General features: G+C 43.5%; 1 protein-coding gene across 1 annotated transcript; it reads right to left on the bottom strand.

Annotated features, from left to right (window-relative positions):
• Nucleotides 1-2,062: 2,062 nt before the first annotated feature.
• On the bottom strand, nucleotides 2,063-26,032 carry RGMB (repulsive guidance molecule BMP co-receptor b). The gene is made up of 5 exons (XM_090276521.1): nucleotides 25,754-26,032; nucleotides 24,748-24,823; nucleotides 21,355-21,614; nucleotides 15,862-16,370; nucleotides 2,063-2,744 (listed from the first exon to the last, which is right to left on the bottom strand). The coding sequence occupies exons 1-5, from the start codon at nucleotides 25,935-25,937 to the stop codon at nucleotides 2,076-2,078; spliced, it is 1,698 nt and encodes a 565-aa protein (XP_090132647.1). The 5' UTR covers nucleotides 25,938-26,032; the 3' UTR covers nucleotides 2,063-2,075.
• Between the last annotated feature and the right edge of the window lie 614 nt (nucleotides 26,033-26,646).

Here is a 26,646-nt window from a genome sequence, read left to right as displayed (position 1 = left end):
TTTTGAAATCCTAGAAAAGAAACAGGAGATAATAAAGCTGGCCCCGCTCCAGTGAAATACCTGCACTTCTGAAAGTTATCTGTGAGGACTGGAGGTATAGCGCAGGGACACTGGTTAAGGGTGAATAGCTGAATACACTGTGATGTAGGATGGTTTTAAGCATCCTTTCCAGTTAAATGCTGTGGCAAAATGACCCAATTTTCTTTTCCCAGCTATTAGTAGAGGTGGTTGTTTTGCTTTCCCTACAAAGGCCAAACATACATTAACCATACACCCTCCAAACCCAGGTACTGTAGAAATTCCTATTCTTGTTTTTACTTCTCTTTTATACTAGTACAGTCTTCATTATTTTCCCGGATTGGCCAGAGTATTCTCTTATAGAGCCAAAGGTAGAGAGGTTTGCCACCTCTGGATGAATCGCAGTTCCATCCTTTGACTGGATGATAGATCAGTTTACTGGGAGAAAGAACTTCACAAAATGTCATCGTTTTGTCCTGCCAGTACAGGCCCCTGGCAGTGCTACCCATCAATGGCGCGTGGCACAAGGAAGAAGCCACCTGGCTAACTGAAACTTAGCACAATCTTGACCCCGATTACTATGGTATTTAAAGTTTATTAATTTTTGTTTACATAAATGTGATCTTAAGGTAAAGCACAAATTCTATTGCTTTTTCTTGGAACCAAACACATTTTAGATGTAACAATACAAACCTACCTATCATAGTTTACCTTCTCAGTTCCTGTGCTTGCCTGTGGTTGATAGTGTTTTCCTTTTGCAGGGGAGTGTGGACAAGGGAATGGAAGAGGTACGGAGACTTTTTTACTTTATAGGGATTTTACAAAATTACATGAGCAACTGACTAAATAATATTCACCTACAGATGTTAAGAAGTATAATATCTGATTAAAGAGACCACCTGGGGAGCAACACTGCTAAATGAGAATGACTAGATTCCCCGAGTTTAGCCACATTCTGCGTCAGGCCATTGACACCCTAAGTCCATACCTCATGCATACAGACGTGTCAAAGACCGCGGTAAAGAATGTGGTGTGGAGGGAAAGAGTGAGCAGAAAACTTTGTGATAAGGTCTGGGCCTCAGTAACGAACCTCAGTCCCCAGTGCCTGAGGTTGAGGGGGGCTCCCTGCAGATGGGGGCAGGCAGCAGTGTGTTTCTGGGGCCAAAGAGTTGAGGAGGGAAGGCTAAGAATGCGAGCTTGCACAAATTACGGAGGACAGCAAGGTATTATCACTAAATGTATATTTTTGAGTTGTTTGTTCAATGCAAAATAGGCAAAAGAGGACAAAAACTACAGTTTAAACAGAAACATGGGATGAGAAAAAGACAGAACTACCAGAGTCTAGCAAAATGCCTGGCATTCACCTAAGAAATTGCCATCACTAGCCCCTTCTGACCTATACAAACAGCAGTTTCATATGGTTCAACTTAATAGACCGGAAGTGTTCAGACAGGACAATTCTGGTTTAATAAAGGATTGTAGTGATATTCTCTCCACCCTCTGGAAAAGCGACAGCTGTTGAAGAGGGTGCAGGCCTCCTAGACATCAGTCTTTTAACAGCCAAAAGCACCTGTAAGGTGGAGTTGACTATCCTCCCGAATCAAGTGAGGACACAAGCGGTGAGGAGGCTCCACACCGTGGGGATCAGTAGCAATGGGAGAGGGCAGGAGGGAACAGCCAAGAACAGCTACAAACACCATCACTGTTCATGTTCAAAGGGGATGCTGCATATGGTGTCTGTGTACATGTACTATACATACTAACCAGGTACACACATAAATATTTAATATATAAAAAATAAAGTGCTTTCTAACAGGTCCCCAGGCAGGGACATTATAAAACTTTTCACAAAACTGCAAAATAAAATCGATACAATCAAAGAACACTACATCCAACATACGTGAGAACAGTCAAACACAGTATGTACAACCTGGTGGGTGTCCCAGAACACACATCCTGTCATATACATGGTATATACATATATACTCTTTTGCTCAATATATTATGACAATATATATTTTAAAATTTTGTTATAGACAAAAAAAAAAAGACAACCCCTACAAAAACACAATACGGATCAAGCACGTGAGCCCCAGACCTAGAGCCAAGAGGCCGCGCCCACGGGGAGTCTCCTGCCCGCTGCTTGGGAAAATGTGCCAGCGCTCCTTCCTTGGGTGCAGTGCCGCCACGTCCTCCAAGGCACTGTGGGCGGCTGCAGTGAAGTTGGCGTCACCAGTGGTGAGCAGGTCGAAGACACAGGACTGGAAATAGATGTCCTTCACTGGCATCTTCTCATGGCATTGAGCGTTGGCAGTCTCCAGTGTGTAGCCAGGCCAGGCCTGTGCCAGGGGCGTGTGAGGCAGGGAGTGCCCCAGGATGGCAGACACCTGGCCTTGCCCATCATCGATGCGCTCGCTCACGGGGCAGCCGTTCACACACAGCTGCAGGTCCTGGCTTTCCTCGTAGGACATGGCCAGGTCTTCCGGCATGCGGATGGCGAGGGTCAGGTAGCGACCCAGCTGCCGCACGAACACCGTGGTCCCTATGTAGCGGGCGTGCATCTCCACATAGCGGCCACTCTCCCTTTCCACGATACGCAGGCTCTTGGCGTCGCCGTCCCCACCACTGGTGCTGCCATCTACAAAGGCAGCTGGCAGGTCATCTGTCACAGCTTGGTACACTTTCTGATCTGTACACTCACGGTGGGCTTTGAAGATGATTGTGATCTGTGGGAAGGAATGCAGACAAAGTTTAACACTATGGGAGGGAAACAGGACGGTGTGTCCCTCTGGAGTTGAAAGACCAGAGGAAGACTCTCCCAGTTCTGCCCCTTTGCTCCTGCCTCACAGATGAATGGTGTTGCTATGAGGGAAAATTAAAAAGTCCTATGTATTGCCCTGACCAGCCTGGCTCAGTTGGTTGGGCATTGCTTCACAAGGCTAAAGGTCACCAGTTCGATTCCTAGTCAGGGCACATGCCTGGTTTGTGGGTTGGTCCCTGGTCGGGCCACGTATGAGAGGCAATTGGTTGATATTTCCCTCTTTTTCTCCCTCCTTTCCCCTCTCTAAAAATAAATAAAACCTTAATTTAAGTTATCTGCCTTTACTCTTGCTAAGATAGAACAGTTTTGCTGTTGGCATATAGGCCATTTTTATTGATCATTTATATCTTGTGTTTCCAAAAACAGAGGAGCAGCAAGTGGTATAGCTCTGTGTGAAGAAAAGATTCATTTCTAAGTTATGCAGAAATTTTAAGGGGCTTAATTAACAATATACTTACCAGAACTTTGATTCCTAAAAAGTGTTTTCATTGGACTGTAACAAAAATATCCCATGACTAATCACTACAAATTTACTTACGAACACTGAGGGGACTCAGCAGCGAGCTGAGAAGGGGACCATCCCAGAGCAGCTACCAGTCATGTGCCTCAGGCAAGATTTCTCTAAGTCTCTTAATCAAATGTTTCACATGACTGGCTAATCCCTGTGACAGGGAAATCACTTGGCAAATATAGCTCCCAAGCACTGGCAGAGAATAAATACCCTAAACCTAGTTACAGCAAATGTTTTCTCCCAACAGCACATGGCCCTTCAACTTCTCAGAACTTCTTTTCCCCAGCCAACTCTAAATTCTCCAAATTAAGCAGATAGTTCACGGAGAAAAAAAACTGACAATACAAAAGCTTCCTTTTAGTGAACCCCCACTTTCTTTCCTTAATTAGGACAATTATTTTAAAAGAAAAAAAAACTGAATCTTTGAGCACCTTGGCCTCCAACACACTCAACATTTTTGGTGCAGGTGGTGGAAGAAGAGGGCTATGAAGAGACCGGGCCTCCTGGTACACAAGGTGGGAAAACTGTCCCGAAGGAAAAAAAAGACTACATTTTGAGATTTGTGTTATTGTCAGTAACTGAGGTAACAGCTTATTTTTCTTTCTTCTTGGAGGGAGAAAAAAAAAAAAGTATCAGGTGACTTCAGTCAAGGAGGAGGTAGACAGGCCAAACACTCTACAAATTACTCTGGATGGAGGAAACCACCTCCTGCAAGGGAACTAATCAAAACAATAGACCCTTGTTAAAAAAGGCCAGAAAATGCCCTGGCCCCCCTTCCTGCCCCTCTCTCTACAAGTTCTCACCACCACCCTCAAGTTTATGTCTGAAGTTTTTTCCCTCGGCTAGCATTTGCTCACACTATTTAATTCCACATGTTCCCACTGGTGTTACTTGACTGGAATTTTCCAGCCATTTCATTTTACTTCAGCCAGTTTTAAAGCCAGATCTGAACCAGCTGCACTGTAGCAACTGGTTAAATTCATATCCGTTGTTTGCAGCTGCAACTGAAGGCCAGACAATGTACTATGAAAATGCTTGGATTTCTCCCTTCCTAATTACCCTGAGCCACCATTTAATTTCAGTACCAGCCTTCTCACATTTCAACACCTTCTAAACAACCCAAAGGAGGTGTACCAGAGATGATTTCAGGAAATGTGTTGTGCATCCAACCATAGGACCTTCCAGAGTAAAGGGATTTTGAGCTAGATATCGAATGGAACTATAAAATAAATTTATTTGGTGGCTCTAAACACAGTTTGACAAGTTTATTTATTTTTCCAAGGCAAATTAGGATTCCTTGGAGGTGAAAAGATCAATTCAAATAAATTCTGCACCTAAAAGAGTTGCAAGTTAGTACAAATGGCTAAAATAATAGTAATAAGACTTCTCATGTAATCACTATCCTCATTTTCAACGAGAACATTCCCAAAGATTCCACAAACTCTTCTAAGTAATTTGTCTTTCTAGTCTAACAAACCTCAAATTTAAACCGACCTGGCATTATTTATAAGAATTAAGTACTTTTTCTGTTCACCTTAGGAAAAACAAAGAAGAACTAGTTTTGTTGGGACAACAAAGAGGAGAGATCCAATTCCACATACCTTTTTAAAAAGGTAAGCCAGGATCAATATTAAGATGAGTGGAATCATTCCACAGATCCTAACCAAGTCTGCTGGTTTCACTGAGCACACCAATTCCAACCCTGGGCTCACATCAAATCCTCACACAGTGCTGTCCTCTTCTATGCCTGCGACACACCTTACAAGATAAGTACAACTCAAAGGTTGGCCTCAGCATGACTATCTACACTTACACAAAGTATTGCAGCTCATCTAACAGATTTTTATGTCTGTCCAATTTCCTTGGAGCAATTTTCTCTACGAGACAATGAAGCTGCTATTTCTGTTGCTGTTTCTCTTTTGGGTGAAGTGATTCTCACAGAGCCTTTGTATAGAATTAGCCTATGAATCAAAATACCTAGGGTGATGAATCAATCTCAAAGCATGACAGGTTTCCTGACAGGTCCTCTGTAGTCTCAGTACGTTTCTAAAGATACCATCGATATAAATGTAGAGCACTCTAGGTAACAGTTTCACATGACTTAGGTTTTGTAATGTAATTTCATTCCTCATAGCATTACAACACACGCTCTTCAAGAGCAAGCACTCAGCCATAAAGGGCCCGAAATTCATTTTCAGATTCTGTCTCCCGCTTCAGTAAAGTGAGATTTACGCATTCTTATTCTTAATAATTCTTTTAAAACATTCAAAATTTAATCAGAATTTTTGGACATTTCAAACATTTTGTATTTCCAACTAGCAGCTATCAGGACTTTGTAAAAAGAGGATATTCCAAATTGTATTCTAAAGCTCTGAAACATAATTTAAAAACACCAGCTATGTTGCTTGCTTTTCTCCCTCTGTGAACAGATCCATATGCTGTAATAACTCAATTTGGCACATCTGTTCTATGCCACACCATTTATTATTGATGGACGGCATTTCTGTGCATTTAAAACATCAATGCCTTTTGTTAAACCTCCCCCACCCAGTCCCTCTCAAACCCCACCTCAAACTACTCCAGTTCACCTCATTCATTTTTAATGTTTCACTCCCTGAGATCTTTACCACCCACAAGGTCTATTAGGAAGAGAAAGATAGCAGCTACAAATCAACCTTTCTACACATGAAAGGCAACAGGATTTAAGGTTTGCTGTGAAATACCAAAATTTAGAGGCATCTGCCTCTCCTTCCCACCAGGAAAAAGAAAGAAAATACATTAAAAGAAAATGAAGTAACCAACAAAAAGGGAAACCCAGGCACTGTCTTGCCAAGACACAGACATTTCTCACTGAAGCTCAATAGCCTTTTAAAGTGCTGTGCATAGGTTTTCAAACAGCAGAGTTCCCCGAAGGCTGTGCACTTAACTATTTGTGCTTATTGCATTTAGGAAGAAACATTTATCAGTGTTTAATCAGGCCGTTTGGCACCCACAAGTGCAGGACCTTACTGGAATCTTGGAATGCCAGAACTGGACTTTTAGATCAAGGAACTCCCATCTCTTGGATTAAGATGAGCCAAGCAAACTAAAGTGGAATAGTCTCAAAAATGAGCTTGGAACATGGGAAAACAATTTTGACATGTACCTGGTTAAAATTCTGCTTGTGTTAAAGGAACCTAAATGGATTTTCTTTTATAGAATTAGCTAATACGTCCCCTTCATAAGACCCTTTGGGTGCATTACAAACTGAAAAAATAGGGGACTCTGAGGGAGGATAAGAGATCTCTGTGTTCACAGCCCCTTTTACTCTTGCACCGTAAGTGGTATATAGCCTCTAGATTTTGTCCTCTAGAGTGAGCAAAAAAGAAGCCATTCCAACAAGAGCACATGCTTTCAAGAAATACTCATGCCCTACCTCCAGCTCTTAAACACCTAATCTTGACTTCTGAAGTCAAAGCCTAGGAAACCTGGAAGCACCAAAAGGAAGTAGAGGATTTTGAAGGCTCCTTTCTTTCAGTGTTTTCCCTGGTTCTACAGTCCCCCCTCACCACCACCTGACAGGGAAATGAGGAGTGTGGATCCCACTGGAGCTGAGCCGCCCACCTAGGCTGGGAGGTAGGTACCTGGCCTTTGGTTACAAAAGATGGGAGAACTCTGTCTCCCCCATTTTAGAAGTGGGGTTGGGGGAGGGGAGAGCACAGTCATCTAGAATAACTTTCTGTTTGAACCAGTATTACAGACAAAACCCAGGAGAGTATATATATGGACCAAATTTACTTTTAAAATTTTTTGAGTTGGTTAATAACTGATGTCACTGATAATTTTCCTTAAAATTAAAGGAAAATAATTTACTAGAAAGCTGTTAACTCAATGAACTGAAATGTACTTTTATGATCACTACTCAGCCTATTTATCAAATATCTACCTACAGGGCGACTGAACATAAGACCTACAGAAGTATATTTTGTTAAGTAATTTTACTGGACTAGGACAAGATACTAACAGGAAGACAACACGTGTGTTTAAGAGGAGCCTACCTACCCCTAGACTCCTTTTAGGGCTTGAATGAGACGGAGAATCTGCTACCTTCAAAACAGGTATCAGAATAGGTTTTTCTCTCCTCAGTCTCTTTCCACGGAGCTCTGTTCTAGGAACACTTACAGGAATCCAGAGAAATGGACTGGATCTGCCTTATTTATTCTTCAGTGTTGCCCCAGGTAATACGTGCAGGAACAAGGGCTGCCTTGGCGGCTGGAGGGGGTCTTGGCAGCAGCATGAGAAAGAAGAAACCAAACCAGAGGGAAGGACACCCACAGCTGAGGCTGCTAGGGTGGTCCAGGGGAGAAGCACTGGGCTCAGAGGCTGGAAAGAGCTTGCCAGAGTGAAAGGGAAGCAGGCCCAGGGATGACACATAAAAGGGACAGACACAAAAACGTCTCCTTCCAAAGAGTAATTTCTGTACACTTAAAACAAGGAAGGCTGGAAGTATAAATAGGCTCGGAGACAGGGAAATTGGCTAGCTTCCTTGTACACAGACCAGAGTAAGGCTGTGCTGCGGATGAGGAGGAAAGGCCTGTGGTCCTTCAAGTCTTAGCCACTCAGAGAACACAGAGAACGTCAGACTCCGCATTACAAGGAGCCTAGCCAATACAGGAACTCACTACGCTCTAGATGTGAAGTTGGGGTATGTCGACAGCATTATAGGCCTAGGCTGCCCCTGTGCTTCATATCAAAAGCTAAAAATATTTTGCAAGGTGAGAGCCAGAGCCAGAGGCGTAGCTCCGGGGGTAGGAATCTGCCCCAGCAGATCTGGCCTTGCCTTCACAGCACTCCTCATGGGGTGTGGGGGCAGCGCCACAGATCCTAGGTCCCAGTGGGTCCCTGGGCAAATGCTCTGGGCCTAGGTTCCAGCACAGCTATTTCCCAAACCGATGGGGATTAGGAAATCACAGCTTCTTCGATCATTTTTTTCAGTTTTGGGAGGAGACTAAAAAAGTAAAAAGGCTTGAAGGTCTTCACCATGCACTCACACCCTGTCCCTTCTAGGTTCATGTTCTCAGGGCTATTAAAAAAAAAAAAAAAAAAAAAAAAAAAGCCCACTCAGGAGCAAGGTGGTTAGAGGCCAAGACCATACAGTTCAAGAAGCCACTTAACTGGAAGGCTACAAAAATCCCCTTCTGTTTTCATTTACCTGAGGTAGGGAGAGGGGAAGACACAACAACACGCAGGCACACGCGTGGACATATGTGCGCGCTCACACACGTCCTAAAACGGAAAGATTCAAGTCCCCATGTCACGGTTTGTGAAAGTTAGTTTCAATGCTGTCATATCAATTCGATCCACAGTATACATACTATGTTCTGACACTGAAAGAACCCCCCCAGAATTAGCCAAACCTTTCGGCTCTCTTAAAAATAACCAGCTAACTGGGACATTAAAAAACCTCCTATCTTCACAGACCCAGCTGCACCTGAAGTTCCTGCTAGACCCACCAGCCCTGTGTTTTCACTGCAAAGCTGTCTAGTTCAACTCCGTGTCTTAGATGTGTGTTGCTATTCCTGTTAGTTACCAGTTACTGAAGAGTGGAGCAGTTTAAAAAGTCCTTTACGTTACCGCACCCACAAGAACAAAAAATTCAAAACAGTGGAAGAGCAAGTTCTACTGCAGTCAAAACAAATAAAGACAAAGTGGGTAAGGTAGCATTTTTCATTGTTCAACACTGTAGGTAAGGCTTTTTACATGCTACATTCCGCACAGGCAGAAACTGTTTGGTTAGCATTAATTGAAGCCAACAAAAAAAAAGGACCAACCATCCAATGTTTCCTCCTCGCCCCTTCCTCTCAAAATGTTGACTCAAAGAAAATTTAACAGGGCAGAGAGAGACATTTGGAAATGTGACAGAAAAACAAGTTCTAACTCTCAGCTGTGTATCAGACTTGGCCTTGCGCCTCTGGTTTAAACTCCGGAGGAGGAGTGTGGATTTGTTTCAAAGCAGCAGAGGCCCACAGCACCGCATGGAACCCTGCCTGGCTAGGGCAGGGCAGGCATTGGGTTAATTTCACTTACAAATGGGAGATTTTGAAGGTCTCCTCCTCCTTCCAAACCACATCTGGGATAGAGGGGTACAGTCTAGGAGATTCAACATATAGGTCTCAAAAGATACGCAGATACAGCTTGGGGGTAGGGGGAATTGAGCAAAAGAGAACAAAAGAGAAAGAACTCATGGACACAACAGCAATGTAGAGATTGTGGTGTGGGGTGGATGAGAGTATAAGGGGGATAAATGATAATGGAAAAATACAATTAAAAAAAAAGATACACAGATACAAACTTCATACAATTTTAGACAGTTTCTACTAACATCTGCTATGTCTCTTCATTCCAAATAGAAGATGGTAAAAACTCATTTTCCACTATAAAGGTGACCCTTGTTTGGAAAATAAAGCAAAGAATAACCAATTCATGTTGCAAAATGATCTTTTATATCTACATGTACATCATACAGCTAATAATTCCTCCTTCTTTTTCTTTCTTTCCCTACATACACTTGGAAATCCTCTTACCTCCAGGCAATTTGCTGAAACTACGTAAAACAAAGTCAAGCAGCTCCTGGGCCTAAGACCTTGGAATCCAGCACACAGGGCTATGCAGGAAATAGCAAAGGGCAAAGAAGAACACTACCACCTGGAATCACGGCTGATTGTTGCTCTTCTAAAAACAGTCCTGTAATGCTTCGATTGTTTCCACAATAATATTCAGGGAGGATAAGGATGTCTACGATACCCTTTCATGAGTTTTAAAGATAGGATGGGATTCTAAAAATTGAATTTAAAAACTGATGGCTCTGACAGTCAAACTCTAGGAAGCTTTTCAGATTAAATCAAAGACTAACAACCTTTCAAAAGCAGCAGCCAGGATTCTAGACCCTGCGAGGTTGTGGTAGTGCGAGGAAATGTGGGTGTCAGTGAGGGGCTGCTCTGACCATGGCCAGATGAAAAGGGAGACTATCAACAAATTCCAGCAGTAAGAAAAATAACCTGTGACAAGTGACCAGGGTGGAAGAGTGTGCGCTGGGTATACATATCCATCTCTCTGGCCCCTCGGATATCTTCAACAACTTACTAAGTCTTCGCAGCACTTTGGACCAGTTTATGAATGCAGGTCACCAATGTTCCAAAACGGAACCCTGAAAACGGCTGGTTTTACACACAAACCCCACCATTCTCCACTGCCTGCTGCAGATTTTAGTTATGTGCTTAGCCTGAGGCAGAGACTGCATTCATCTCTGCATCTCCCCCACACAGTAGGTCCTTTAATGCTTGCTGGTGGAAATGTCACACTAGAGTGATCATACGTTTTATCAGAGAAATGGTTATACTGAGCAGAGAACTACAACTGCAAACTTCTGTCCCACCTGATCCCCAATATACCACAACTAGCCTTGTAACCTTTTTTTTTTTTTTTTTTTGGTAATTTCTGCAAAACAATGACCATAACAAGGAGCAGATCTTATCGAGATGGCAAGAATTACCTGCAAAACAGTTAAGTCATAAAAAAAGAGAACAATCTCAGATTTTAAAGATTGGTTACACTATATCTGCAAAGCAGGTGTGCTCTCCGGAAGGAAAGGACTCTACATTCTCAAAGAAAATGCCACATGTCCCCTCTACATATGTCACATGCAAGAACGGTGTCTATATATTCAAAACACAATCCTGCTAATGTAATGGGAAGATGCAGTGTCTTCCTTAGTCCACCTGGGAGCTCACACTGTCTCCGTGAAGATACAGAGAGCATAAATGGTTACAAAAGCTTGGCAACAGCAACAACAAAATGTCCTCAGCCTGAGGTCAAGAGAGAACAGATTTCCAAACCTTGATCCAGAGATATGCTTAAAAGGACAGTTGAAAGCCTTCACAACGCAGGCACATCTGTCTCTGATTTTGTAACCAGGAGAATGACCCACAATACCGGTTTACTGAGGTGGAATAAGAGCTACGTGCTAAGAGGCATCAGAGAGAAATAGAGGACACAGCGCATGCTCTAGACCCTACCAGCAAATAAGGGAACAACACCTTGGGGTTTATAGTTTGAGGAAGACAGTTAGCAACCAAATGAACTAAGTCTTCCTAGAGCTCTGATATCATCATCCAGTGGAAGTTCTCAGGACTTTCCAGAAAGCAGCTAGAGTTCAAGAATTAGGGAAAATTATAAACTCTGTCTATGCTTAGAACAGCTGAGTGCTGCTGCCCTGGAATAACCTGGAACTGGTGGCCCACGGTGGCAGCATGAACTTCAGAGGCACCTTAGAGTGTCTACTCACCTGCTGAACAGCCATCTTGGTCAAGCACAAAGAACACACCTCTTTCCCAAATGCAAACCGCCCTAAGGGAAACCACCTCCTTTCACTAAAGGATGAAGCACATAAAAATCTTATAGCAGAATATCTATAAAAGGACTTGTTGTCACCCTGACTTTACACTCCAACTTCTAATTCTGTCTCACAGATTGAGGATAAGAAAGCTACAGTGATGAGAAAGGAGGCGATTACATTAAAATTAAAGGAAAAATACAGTACAAATTACTTGTAAAAATAATTTTAAAAAATCGCCATTGTTTAAGTGTGTCATAAATGCAATCCTGAAATTTGCGGGGAAAGGACTCATTTAAAATGCACTTCAGAAACGCGATTTTAATATATGCTATTAAAAATAGAGCACATCTGCAAAGCTCAGAATCCTTTCTTAAAATAACTTATATCAAAATCACTTTCTGTAGTCACAGCATATACAAATCTCTACTGAGTCCACTTACACAGAGATCCATAGGCACACAGAAGTAGGTATACAAGAGCTGAGAATGAGGGGCTGGCAGAGAAAATGTGGGAGAAGAGGTACAGAAGTCAAGCACTGCCGCAGATGATCTGGAGTATTTATTTGAGAGGCCTGGGAGAGCTGCTCACTTGTGTCCTCTCTGGCCTAGCGTGAGCTACCTTCTCTCCCCAAACAAAAACTGCTTTTCTTTCCCATGTAGCCAGCCCCGCCAGTTCTGTGCCTGTCCTCTCAGCTCTGCCCCAGTGCCTGCACGTCGGAGGCGCCTCTCACAGCCAAAGGTGGGGAAGATGGCCCAGACCTGATGTGGATCTCGGCCCAGGTTTGTAGGTGTGCCAGAAACCCCTGCAGCCTGGGGGGTGGAGAGATGAAAAACCAGTCCTGGCCTCAGAACACAGCTACCTGGCAAGGTGGCCAACCACACAGACTACTCCTAAGACAGGGAGCCTAACAGGCTGGCAGAGGGCATGACAAAAACCCAGAGGCCCCAAGAAAGCACCTCTGCACTCACCATGACAAATGTAAAACCACCCCACATTTCCCAGGGAAGAGAGAGGAAATAGAAAAGGGGAGATGGGGCCAGGCTATCGAGCATTGCGGGCCTAGCTGCCCTGAACTCACTGCCTGCATGTGGGAAAAGGAAAAGGCTTAGCTAATAAATAGCTCCTTGAGTACACATGACTTCACTTTTCTTTCATTTTGTTGTTTAGGCACCCCCCCCCCCAAGTTTTGTATTTTTGTGATGAGTGAATGATAGGTATTTCAGGTCAGGTAGAGCTCACAAAAATCAGCTTGAAGACGGATTGCTCCAGAAGCCAGGTTCCCAGGATGAGGAGTTGTTTTAGAGATCTCACTGACCAAATACCCAGGTCTAGTGGTTTATTTCACTGCAGGGAATTAAATGGATGCTAAAATACAATTTCAGTATCACAGCTGGCCAACCTCATCGATGGTCAGTCTTTAAAGCTAGTGACCCTGAGCACACAGGTCATTAAAAGTGCTTGATCACAAGGATGATACAGTATCTGCAACGTGCAGTGCTAGGTTATCCAATAGCTGGTCTAAGTATGTGTCTAAGGTTTCAGTAAAGCTGGGACTCACACACAACAAAATCTTCTGGAAAAAAAAATTTTTTTATAGTATTGCATAGACATCAAGGAAAAAAAACCATATCTTTTTCTGAACTTATTTCATAAGTACCTTTTGCCTCACATTGTTATTTTCATTAGCATTATATTTTCATTGCTTAGAATTTTTTAAAGATTTTACTTTGGCCCGGGGTAGGTACAATAAAAGGAAATTGTACTGCAAAACTTGAGGCCTTTTCCTGGTTTCATCAGCACAGGTCTGGTACGACCTGTGCTGATGAAACAGACCTTCAACTGTAACCTTCCAGATGCTTCTGGAGGCTTTGGAGAGTTACAAGAAGGAAAAAAACAACTACTAGAGGTCCTGAAGCCATAGAGTAATTTGTTGCTGAACAGCATGGTCACCAGATGTGGGGAAATATTTTCCAATAGTACAATTAAAGATCAAGCATTCTCATCATTGGTTTGAATTTATGTCAGAAGACAGGAACCCCACCTCCCTTTTTGGAATAGGTAAAACCTTTGATCCTTAGCAAACATAAGTTGTATCTTTTGTTTATTTATGTGCTTAAAAACTATGAAAGATTCAACCACAACTGAAATGGAATGATGTAAATAAAGTACTTCAGTGTCAACTGTTCCATTGAACCAGTATTTCCCATGCACACAGCACTTATTAATCTTGATAGTATTGTTTGAAGGCTACCCCGCTAAGCCCTCAGTTATCTGCACAATCGATGATGACTTTCTCCATTCCCAATGGAAATGCCTTCTTGAATTTCCACTGTTATGCTTCCCCAAAGATTATTCTCAGGTTCTGTGACCTGACTCTGCTGCAGTGATGGATTTTTGGCCATGATTTGTCTTAAAACTGCATAATTATATAACTTAACATCATAATATACCAAATACATATTTTAATATTCAGCTAGAAAAAAATATTTGCACACTTATAAAAACCAGAGGAAGAAAATTTTATTTGAGATGTAGGATCTGGAAAGGCCAGCTTGAGTTTGTACTGGAATTGAAGTGGAAACATTTTGAGCTCCCCCAAGATGGCTGCACCACTGTAACAGCCTTCTTTGTTCAGAGCAATGACTTCTAATCTTAGATTTGTGACACCCCTGGGTGTCTCCAGACATCTCTGGAGGTATTTTAAAACTCCCTCCACAAAAGGCCAAGTAAAATAATTTAAATTCACTTTAAAAACATGCCACACATTTTTGGAGGCAAGGGAGGGTGTCCTGGAATCAAAAGATCAGTCATAAGTATGACAAAAGTTTGATCCTTGTAAATTATCTTTTAGTCTAAACCAACTAATGAATAGATAAAATAAACAAATAAAATTAAGCAAGATGAAATAGTCTATACTGTGTGATTTTGTGGTTGGGGGAGACAGAGAAGGAGTGGTTACTTGGGACACTCTTATTGTGGAAAACCCTTTTGATTTCTTTATTTACTAATGAAAGAATCAGCTCTGACTGGCAACTGAAAACCCAGTTCATAGCTCCTGTCCACCTACCTGCACTAAGACAGTCATTTTCAACTGTTGTGCCACAAGTATTGTTAAAATATGCAATACCTGGCTATTTAGTCAGGGGCACTGACCTCTTTTCCCTTAGATTGTCAAATTTAAAAAAATCACAACAGCCAACACAACAAGAGTCATCTAGTGTGAATGAATCAAAATTATACCATTTTTTGGGTCAGATCAGCAAAATATATACCACTATTTTTTTTGGTGTGCTACAGAATTTTAGTAATTAGTTTATATGTGCCATGACATGAAAATCACCGAATGAAAAAGGCTGAAAATCACTGCACTAAGACACTGGTGTCTCAAAATTGACTTAGAGGATTCAGTATTAGCTTCTTTAAAACCAACCACCCACCCACCCAACTAACCAACCACGAACCACAGACACTGGCAGCTAGCCATGATAAGCCTAACTTAATTTTGTCAGTTTTTCCCTCAGCTTCTCATTGAAACTGTTATCCTGAGATTACTTGGGGTTATACATCACTGTTCTGCAATATCCAATTCTAACTTCCTTGGTCACCACAAGGATAGTTACTAAAAGACTCTTTGCTATTGGGAAGCTGGCTTATAGACATTATCTTTTACTACCAATTCAAAATTTCCAATGAAATATGTTCCCTGATGGGTTTCTGCCCTCAGGTCTCACAAGTTTCTTTATTTAGAACACCTACATCAGTCAATCTAATAAATCTAAACATGGAATTTCCTCAAAAGGCACACATATATATGCACTCAAAAAAAATATTACTGAAAAAGTACAGTTTTTCATTAATAGGGCTGCCTTTTCCCTTGAGAAATCAACTTTACTGTTTACTTTTTATTTTTCACATCATTGCCTATTTAAACTTAGACCCATATTTTTCATAAGCCTTAGAATTCCAGCAAGAAACTCCTTACTAATTTTCATTTAATCCTTCATCCACCCTGTTAACGTTGCTTGCCAAGAAGACCAAGCAAAGTTTCCTTTAAACTAGGTCTTTTGTATCAAACTTCCAAAGCTGTCTGAAGAGTCAGACACCTGAAAAGTATAAGAAGAAAAAAAGTATTCTTGCCTTATTTGTAGCAGTAGCACTGGATCCAGGGACCACGGGCACATTCGTCACTTGAACTGAAAGATAATTATTATCTATGAGCGGCCAGGCCCCTTCCACTTTGCACGTCTGGAAGTGATCCTTGAAAGTTCTAAGGTGAGGATCTCCGAACAAGCCACAGAAAAGGTAATTAGGAGTGTTCTGGTCCCCTTCCCTGTGTTCTCTCGCTCCTGCATGACTGTGATAGTTGCAAGGGTCATGGGTCACTTCAGGGTTGGTAGAGGACGTGGGTCCATCCTTGGAACAGTTCCTCTGGCTCATGAGATCGCTGATACCCAATACAGCAGAATGGTACACCAGGTTGCCACGGCAGGCTTTTGAAGTTCGCTGGGTGCAGCCAGCATAGGCACGCAGGGCCTTGCAAAACTCAGAGTCAAAGCCGTCAATGGCAGAGTTCAGGTGTGAAGTCAGGGACACAAAGTCCGTGGTACATTTCTGGATTCGACACTGGGCTGGTTGTTGGCAGTCACCTATGAGAAAGAAGATAAGACCACATGTTTCTTAAATGCTTCACCACTTTCTGAGCTACCTGAGAAAATGACATTCTCCTCTGGGGACTGTTTGTTCTATATCATGTACTCCTATTTTAAGAAGGCCTTCAGAAATACGGTTGCATCGTGCTTCTGTGTCTCTCACATATTAAGCCACTGGGAGAAAAGTGCATGCAGTTAGTTAGCTTAGAACTCTAAAGCACAGGTTATTGTATCTAGTGCAGTGTTCTTAGGTTAATACTACAAGGGAATGGTAAATGACATATTTTATCAACTTTGCTATTGTTTATGGATTTTGAGAAAGATTCCTTTGCTCTAAGGCCAAGCAAAAGATGTGAACTTTGTTTTGATTTTGAAAACTGCATAAGTAATTTGCTTTGGAAAGCACTGTCTATGCATAAAACCACAATTAAAGCTTCCACAACTCAGGTAGGTAAAAACCCTTTAATTACAGCATGATTGGTTAAAACACCTTTACCTGATTCTAGTAGAGCTCACAGAGGAAGAATGACAGGAAAAAAAAAAACCAGGTACTAATTTATAATGCATTTCGTCATGGATGTTTATCAACAAATTGTATATAAACTGACACTTATCTCCTGGTTTTTACAAAGTGTAGATGTTCCCTAAAAAAATAAAGCGATACATCTGACCAAGCCATGTATTCACTCCTCTAACATCCCTCACCCTGGGATCCCAGCTCCCAAACAGTTCACCAGTAAAAGTACACTAAATCAAAAGGACATTGTAATTATGCTGCAGAAACAGATGATTCCAACTGTTTTTTAGAAACACAACCAAATTCTCAAGAGTACATATAAGTAGTTTTTTCCTTAAATCAAAAGTTCATATAAACTTAATGGCTGAAGCAAAGTAATGAAGTAATGAAAAACTAAGTATTCAAGTATTAATGCCCTACTATTTAAAAGTCAATTTTCAAATGATGCTCTGCCACTAGCTTCTCGCATAAAAATTTATAAAACCTCTCAAAGCACAAAAATCTTAAGAACTGCCAATACTGGATCAGTCATGTGCACCAGTCAGTTTTTTATTCTATTCCATAAAGTGGGAACACTAGAATTACTGAAAAGAAAAAAATCCTTTTATCATTCACCTCAAATTTTACAGACATGAACTGTTACACATTCTTTACAGGTCTCTAAACTATGAAGGAAGGTCTTGATCTCTTCAAGTCTAAGGTTCCTCACCTGAGAAATGAGGAGGTTGTTCTAAAATAAACTTTGTGACATTTTTCAGGCATAAAATATCTTATTCTAGGTGGGAGAAAACAATACTATTAAATATGTAATTATTTAAAGATATGGGCATAAACTTCAGGATAATATTAAAACTTAGAACTTCATCTGACAGTCCTATTAAAAATGGTTTTTAAATAAAAACAATTCTAAGATATTTTAATCTTTTCAGTAGTAAACTGCGTTTAAATCTAAATTAAACAGCCTGTAACCTCTGTTTTGGGCTTCAGTTGAGGAAAAAAAGTGTAGGAGATAACCACTTCTCGAGATACCTCCCCAACCACTTTTACATTTCAAAGTCCAAAAAGGGAAAAATGTTGCAGTCTTGATTGGCTATTCACTTTAACTTCAGTAAAAGAGAAGATTAAGGTATTAATCGCAAAACCATATTCATGTGTTTGGCCTCTTATGTTTGCTCATTGCAAAGTTAACAAAAGCAGCTCTGATATTTATAGAATTCCTCTCTCTAAACTAGATCAAGTCATTTTCAACTATTTTCACTCAAAAAGACAAAAAAAAAAAAAAGAAAGAAAGAAAGAAAAAGGTCATGCAAGCCATTTAACAGAAGGAAAAAAATCAAGGCAAAGGGATATTTAAGGCCTTGTCCTGGATGATCATACACAGCTAGTATTAAGCCCAGAAGTGGTGCCTTTCCTCCACTCCCATTTTCCTTCCTCTACACATCATGTCCTCTTAAGTCCTGACTCTCAAAACGGTACTTGATAGCTTAAAAAAAAGATTTAAATAACTAATATATCAATTTTTTCCCAGGAAGCAGAAAGCAAGGAAACATAAAGGGGGCCCAAATCATTCAGTAATGAACAGTCCTCAGATTATAAATAAAAGACAGCATAAGAACTTTCCGCTAAAGTTGCAGTGCCTATTTGTTCTTTTTATGGTCTATAAAATCTTTCAGAGCATACATTTACTTATAATTATTTCAAATAGTCATAAAATATCAAAAGTAAGAACAGCATGGAAATGCAGATGCAATTGTTCAGAAGGGTAGAGAAGCAGAATTTAGATTCCAGCTCCTTTTCTGCTCCTTCCTCATTCTCCCCTCACCCTCCCCTTATTCATAGCAGGTAGGTGCTGATTCCTTTGAGAAAACAGAACTCCTTGGGTTCTTCTGTTTTGGGTGAGGTTTCTAACAGCCTTTTGGAGTAGAGATAATGGGAGGGAGGAAGGCTAACTAGAGAGAAAAGTGCATTTGGGTCAGCAGTTTCAGCCCCACTGTAGGGTCTGGTAGTGACTAATTTGTAGCATATACCCAGAAATATCCAGGCTTCATGAATTTATAATGACAATGCACACTTTGCCTGTTACAGGCGGTAAAGTAAGCCTCCTGTCAAAATGCCAAGACAATGTGGAGCAGAAACAATCTCAAGGATGTTGCCAAGAAGGCCATGAAGTGTATGAGTAAGCAAGTAACTCCCATATTGGATCTCCAGTCAGGAACTGCAGAGGTTTGCTTAATAGAAAAAAGATTTAAAAAAAAAAAGCAAATAAAAGTATTCTTTTCATTTCTCAAGGGCAGAATTAAAAATCTGCAGTTACAGATCTCTATTTTTTTGAGTCAGATCATCTATGATCAGTGAAATAGTATTTCAATTCCAGTTAATGAAAGTGCTGAAAGATTTTTGGGTCAGATCTAGAACTTCCTTTAATGATTGAGCCATGATCGCCCCATTTAAGACAAGTTCTTTAATGTCAGAACTGCATGTGTGAATTTGGAGCACAATAACCAGTTTATAATAAAAGAAACAAGATAAGCTGAAGTTGAATGAAATGAAATATGAAGCCATATGGGGTGCTGAGGCAAATTATATGGATCCAGGCATAAAACATATGGTAGCCCATCTGCAAAGAGCACTTTGCTAGGCTCCCTGCTCTGAGAAACAACCCCTGCATTTCAATAGCACTGCTCTTCAAAGAAATCTCTCAAAAGGAGCCCTCTTTTCTGTAACCAGATTAATTGCTCCATTCTGACAAGCTGTCCACAGAAATCACTCACCACAGCCACTCTGGGTAGAATTTGATGGTGACTTTAGTGTGAGGGCACATTAACATACTGAGAAGAGTTTCACATTCCAAATTCTTGAACTAAGTAAGGCACCTTGATTTTCTAAACGTTTAACCAACTTCTTAGGTCTTTCACCGACCAGCAAAGAAATCTTCAAGGAACACATTCCAATCCTGTCAGGGAACCCTATGGCAACTAAGGGAAACTATATCCAAGCAGCCAAGAAGGACACAGTCCCACCTAGCATTTCAATGTCCATTTCAAGAAACCCACGCTTGGACATTATAGACGCATTTTTTTTTTTTACACAAATCATCCATGAATGTATCATTTGACACGTCATGAAAAATTTTCCATGTAACTGTAAACAGACTGAAACTACTTTTTAAGGTTCTAAAGTCACTAATTGAAAACCTTAATCATTCTAAAACTTGCCATTACATTCTTTATTAAGACTTCAGTTTATGTTTTCCCAAGTGACAGTGTTAAAATGCAGCTGTTACATCACAACACAAAGTTACACAAAGTAAATTAAGCCTCTTTTCAAATGCCACATTTTCCTCCCCCACTACTTAAAAGATCTCCTGGACTTCTAGCAGGGGCTGATAGGACTTAATGAATAAAATGTACTCCCCACATTTGGGTGGCATTAAAGTTCAGGATTCTCCAGGTCACAGCATGGTAACTGCTGTCATACTAATAAAGGACAAAAAGATCTGGAAAAAAAATTTATCTAAAGCAAAAATAACTTTCAATTTGGCATTAAAAATTCTTTGTTTAGACAAACTCTATATAAGTGGTCTTGTTTGTAAAGAGCATCCAAGACTAACCCCCCTTTTTAATTGTGATGGTGTAACTGACATTTAACATTGTGTTAATGAAAGGATTTTAAACACACAAAAAATAGTATCAGTCTAACTGACTCGTTTTCAGGCTTATTTCCCTAAGAACAGATTTCTCAATGCTGCTTCCACTAGGGTAAATGCCGACCCCCAGAAAGCAGCATATCCGTCAATCCGTCCTGGAACACGCGGCTAGCCACAAAGCATGAGTTTTTCCAGAGGTTGAAAGCTGAATTAAAAGCAGCTTCCGCAAATACTAAAGAAATCCCTGTTTAAAGAAGTTTAAGTTACTTAGAAATTAACCTCCCAGTTTACAAACTCTAGTGCAAGTCTTTCCATCTGGTGCGATTTCTTCACCTCGCCGCCACCCCCAACACCAGAGAAGCAGCACAAGGCTCCTTGTCTCCCCTCTGAGTAGGCGGCGGCGGCGGCGGAAACCTGATCCCAGCCTGACTTTCAGTAAACACCAATGCTGAGAGCAATAAAGCATCCGGAACATTTGTCTTGGGCGCGCAGCTCCCGCCACCCCCGCCCCCTAAATCTTTGATAAACGGCTGTTGGAGGGAGATTTATCAACGTTCCGAGCCGAAAACTGGGGAAAGCCAGCGGGAGGGAGGAGAAGAGGCCTCTACTCTGCGTCCTGCGCACACCGCACCGTCTGCGGGTGCGATCCTGCTGCGCCGGGAGGCCGACTAAGGTGCGTGTCAGGGGCATAAGAGGCCTCTCTCCTCTCTCCTCGCACCAAGCTGACCTTCCGACCTGGCCAGCGCCTTCGGAACCCAGGGTGTTCGGAACAAAGCACTCGGCCCTAGGGCTGGCTCCCTCGCGCAGGCGCCTCGTACCTGGGTGCAGCAGCCCAAGGCTGAGCAGTAGCAGCAACAGCAGTGCCAGGGGAGGCGGGCAGAACCGGGGGCGGCGGCGCTGCTCAGCCCCGGAGACGGCGGCGGAGGCGGCGGTGCAGGAAGGTGCTACTCTCAAGCCCATGCCCGTCCATGCAGGTCTCGTGGGCTCCGGCGAGGGCGGCGGCTCTGGCGCCGTGGCGGGTCTGGAGCCGTGGCTGCGGCATGGGCCGGGGGACGCGCCTCGCTTCCTCTTCTTCCTCCTTCAAGCCCGCATTGGAGAGGGGCCGCAGCCACCGCCGCAGCGAGCAGGGCGCCGCAGGCGGAGCAAGTCGTCGGCGACGTTGACGGCAACAGGGCGCAGCGGCATCGCAGCGGCCGGAGGCGAGGCGGCAAGAGGAGGGCGGAGGGGGCGGGAGAGAAGACACAAAGACTGTGAGCGAGTGCCGAATCTAGCCCCAAGCGCGCGGGCGCCCCGGCCCCAGCCAGCGTGGGCTCCCCGGGCGTGGATCAACAGGAGGCGCACCCAACCCCAGCTAGCAGCAGTCCGTAGCCCGGATATCTGCGCAGAGGCCCTCGGGTCAATCAATCTCAGCCCCTCACTGCTGCCCCACCCGCCCTTCACTCGCCAATCCGCGTTGTCCACACCCCCACTGTGCCCCGCCCTCCAGCTCCATTGGCTAAGACAGAGAGTCCGCTGGCCCCAGCCCGCCACTAGCAGGGCCCAAAGCGCCTGACCCCCGCACATTCTCCAGCCTTCTGCCTTCTGCATGTTCAGTGTAACTCGAGTTCCTTGTACTCCCGCTTTGGGTCATGTCCGCCCAGCCCAGACCCAGACTGTCTTGCTCTCTCTCCTCTCTCCTCCACTCATTCCGCGATTGACTGTTTCTTCTAACCAAACAGAAACAGGCAAGGGCCACTCTCCGTCCACTGTTACAAATGAACCGCCCTTTGACCTCTCCTTGATTTAATGTTATTGAGATCAACTCCTTTCAAGAAGGGTTTTTTCTTTCTTTCTTTTTTAAATAGTCACTCCGTTCTGTGTCCCACCACCTCTCCAGCTTCAGCTCTTTGGAGGAAGCGGGCATTTTACCCAGAGCGGTGCGGCAACTCCCTGGCAATTCCCCTCACAGCCAATCACATCTGCAGAACCGCGTTTCTAGCATAGAGCCTATTACAGACGTTTGCTAAAGCTAGCGTACAGCCGCTTTGGAAATCCGAATGTGACCCACTGTCCTGAACAGATCAGATGGGCTGGGAAGGTACCCTTAGGCTCCGAGGCTCCGGTGTTCTCGTTCCTTTGACATTTCTCTTCCTTAAAGCAGCCGGGAGGGGTCTGAAAGTGGGAGAACTTTAACATGTTCGGTCACAGTGTAATTAGATTAATGAGGATAGTCAGCTTTTAATGCAGTGTAATTATGCCGTGATTCGTTATTGCTCCGTGGCTTTTCCACAAATTTTCATAGTCTAATAGCAGATTAATTCAATGAAAGATTAGTTTATACTTTTGCTATTGGATGGATCCAAAAATGAGGGAAAACTAATTGTTATAAAATAGGGTGATAATAGGTCCCAATTTGTTATCAGTAAGTGTGAAGTACTATCTAATCTCTAGAATGGCCTCAAAGGCTGGGAGCCACTTTGTCTTGCCCTAGCCTTTGCCTTTACCCAAATAGCTCAAGGTTGCCATTTTTAATTCACTTACATTATACCCAAATCACAGTAGGCAACTCTACCCTCTATATTACTCAGAATCTCTAATTAGGAATTTTATATCAACCATGGACACGTAAATATTCCACATGTTACAATGTGCTAATCAATGGACCAGTATAATTGAGGGCAAGCCTATCACTCCAGCTTATTAGTCTCATTATGAATTGTACAAACCACTAGATCCCTAATAAAGAATGCCTATCTTTTTACTGTAACTTTTCATTACTTATCACACACTATGATGACACAAGTGGTAAACACACCTTTCACTGCCCATGATATAATTCAAGCCTTGCATACATCCATAATATGCATAATAATATCTTCTGTGTTGCCTGGAGAAATGACTTTTTGCGGGAGTTGCCTGATATGATTTTTAGATAACACTATGGAGTGAATACTATTAGGCCGAAAATTTACTCTATTGCAACTACTACATATTATAAATGAAATAAAGTTAATAAAATACTGGTAAACGTATTTTAAAAGTAATCAAATGTGAACATTGTTTTCCAAAGTATGGTATTTTGCTAACAAAGACTAAGAATAAAATGTTTCTCTTTTTTCAACCCAAGATTTAATGCTATGAAAAAAGCATCCCACATAATTGAACATACTTCAAAACACACAACCAAGGGATAAGGATCAAATTCAGTTTAGTTTTTGTCTTTTCGCCCAAGACTGTCTACGATTTTTTCCGTCCTCGACTTCTCTCCCCCACCCCCACATCCTGGCCCTAAGTACACAGGTGCTCTCGATTTTCTAATCAATAGAGGGCGCCCTCCAGTCACTGCAAATCCTGGTGTGAAATGAATGGAACTGCTCTAGAGAAAAAACTTCATTTCTCCTAAGGTGCTTTATTGCTCCTCTGTTGTAAAATTTGACAAGCTCAAGATTTATAAGCCTAACAATTCACTTTTTATTGCTGCATAAGTGTTTAGCCGGCTAGAGGAAAATGTTAATCTTCACAATTAAACCACAAGTTCGTTTCTATTTTCAAGACTTTAGGTCAGTTGACACACTCACTGGGTAAATCTGGCCTAAGATCCCGAATCCGCTTGGAAAGCAACAGCGTAATGAATGGTCACTTACAGAATATACACTCCTCCAGCTCCTATGCTGCAAATTAACCAGGAATTTAAGACTCCATAAAGAAAAATCTGGGGAGGGAGCTGGGACACAAACGTAAAATGGATGACTTATAAAAGTTTTACATTTTAATATGAAAAAATATCGTGAAGCGACTGCTTGTACAACTCACAAATCCACCCGGTTTCTTGCCACTTGTAGTCTTTCTTCCTTCGTCTTTGTTTTCAAGAAGGGAAGATGAGGCCAGAACAGTACAATTGGGGGACTCAGCAAAGCAAGGGTATGAACGTGCAAGTGGATAGAATTCAAACACATGCCAGCGACATTAATGTATTCTAAACAAGATGTAGTTTCTTTTCCTTCTTCCCCATTAACATATCTCCATTTCCAGAATTCTAACACGAGGGTCTCTGCTTAACAGATCAACGAGGGCAACACAACCGGAATCAGCCCCGGGGTTGCGATTTGTGCAACCCATTCCAGAATAAGGGCGCCCCTGCCGCTCCCCAGTCCACAGTGTACTAAAAGCAGGGGCTGAAATAGCCCGGAGTCGGACAGCCCAGAGGCAAGCAGCTTGTGGATTGTACTTACATCATTCTTAACCCTTCCTCTCCTGGAGGGGGCTTGGCGGGATCAGGGGGCCGCGGAGCTCCGAAACATGCAGGACCTGTGTGAGAGAGAACCCCAGGGCCCGGTGTGAGCGCTGCGCCCCCGGAAGGAGAGGGTCCGGGGCCTGCGTGAGGCTCATCACTCGAGCTTACACCACGACCCTGGCAATCCCTGCGGGCTCCGCAGCAACTCGCACTGCTCAAAGCGGCAGGTGCAAAAAGCATTTGGGAGCCGCTTGCCAGCGCGCGGAGGTAATGCGCTTCCTGTCCATTTATCTCAGGAAACCAGCGCAGCCTTCCCTTCGAAACAAAATTAACCTCTCATTAGCCAGCCACTCACTCCCGAAAAGGACTTAAAAGCTTTACCAGCTCGCTAATGTATTTAGGCTTTTCTTCCAGGCAAACGCAGCCACAGACCTGACTGCCATCAGCCCTTGGGGTTCTTCTGGGTTCTCCCAGTAGCCAACTGCTGACGTTCCCAACTGTGGCCAACCCGGATTCCTGTTTGTAGTACTGGACAGACCCCGAACGGACTTTTTGCCCGGAGCAGCCAAACTAAGTTTTCGCTAATTCCAAGAGCTCTCCTCTCTTGAAAACCTGAGCTCCCTTGTCCTCAAGGGGAGGAACTTCCATGCCCAGCTCTCCCGAGTCTTGGCGGATTACTACCCTTAAGAGTGACACCCCTGTTCGCAGCGGGTGAGGGAAGCACTGATCAGGGACATGGGGTAGTGTAAGCTAGGATCTAGCTGATTCCAGGAGGGGAGAATCACATGTGGTTCTAGATCTCCAAGTGGCAAAGGTGGGGGGTGGGGGGTTGCTCTCGGAGCACCTGGGGTTTTCTCACCCTGGCCCCCTGCTGTCCTGAGGCTGGCAGATTTATACCACACAGGTGGACGGAGACCTAAACAAAACAGTCCTGACCGCTGCCTGCCGCTCGCCCCCCACGTCCCCCTGGCCCACCGCAAACTTCAACAAAATAAACAACTCACCACAGGCATTCCCTTGTCTGCAGCGCGATGCTTGCCAGCTGGGAAAATAAGCCGCAAGCCACGCGGCGGGGGCGCAAAGGGAGGGCTGCGCGGCGCCCGCCTCTCGTCTCCAGGTGGGGGCAGAGGTTCTAGAGGGCAGAAGGGAGGGTCTGCCTTGGGGGCTGCTCTCCCCGCTTCCCAACATGGAGCGAACGCCCGGCGAGGGGCTGCACCCTTCCAGCCAGCTCGAACTCTCAGCCACCTAGCAGAGGGGGCGGGGAGACAAATCCCTGAATTCCATCCTACTATCCCTTCCAGTGTCAAAGAAGACCAAACCTCGGGGACTCCACCCAACCCGTCCAGCACCACACCTCCCCCTGCCGGCACTATCCGGATTTTTCCAGCGCCAAAGAGGAGTGGCGAGTTACCTTGTCCCAGAACCCCAGCCTCCAGGTCCCAGCTCAGGCCTCTCACACCACCCTTCACCTCACCAAGTCCTACACAAAGACTCCTTTCACACCGCTAGTGCCACCCTCCGCGCCGCCCTCCAGGCCAGCCCGTTGCCTTTGCCCACCCGTGGCACCACCGATTCCCGTTTGGTGATCATGCCAGCCGTCGCCGGGGCAGGAAGGCAGCGGACGCATGCAGGCTCTTGCCCCTTCGCGCCTGCATACAGGCACAGATGCAGTCCCCCTCCCCCTTTCCAACACTTTCTCTGGCTGTCCAGCAGCGGCCACAACATGCACCCTTTGCTCTCCATAAATGATCTTTGAGGGTCTTCCTAGTGTGTCTAAATGGGGAGTGGGCCTGGGTGGCAGGAATTGTCCTCTGGACTTTCGCCGAAATGAGGAATCCAGCGATCTTTTCTGTCCACCTAAGGTGCCAATGTGGCTTGAGGTTACAGTTTAAGGAAG

The sequence above is a fragment of the Furipterus horrens genome, unplaced genomic scaffold, assembly GCF_987537825.1.
Source record: "Furipterus horrens unplaced genomic scaffold, mFurHor1.1.pri manual_scaffold_5, whole genome shotgun sequence".
NCBI lineage: Eukaryota > Metazoa > Chordata > Mammalia > Chiroptera > Furipteridae > Furipterus > Furipterus horrens.
The sequence above is the reverse complement of the archived record's forward strand: the minus strand, read 5'-3'. Positions and strand labels throughout refer to the sequence as shown.

Excerpts from the sequence above, each read along its gene's own strand:
- RGMB (XM_090276521.1), bottom strand. The coding sequence starts at position 25,937 with ATGTTGGGAAGCGGGGAGAGCAGCCCCCAAGGCAGACCCTCCCTTCTG. Across the intron at positions 24,824-25,753 it reads CAGACAAGGGAATGCCTGTG|GTCCTGCATGTTTCGGAGCT; the intron begins GTGAGTTGTTTA and ends TCTCTCACACAG. Across the intron at positions 2,745-15,861 it reads GTGCTACTGCTACAAATAAG|ATCACAATCATCTTCAAAGC; the intron begins GCAAGAATACTT and ends TCCTTCCCACAG.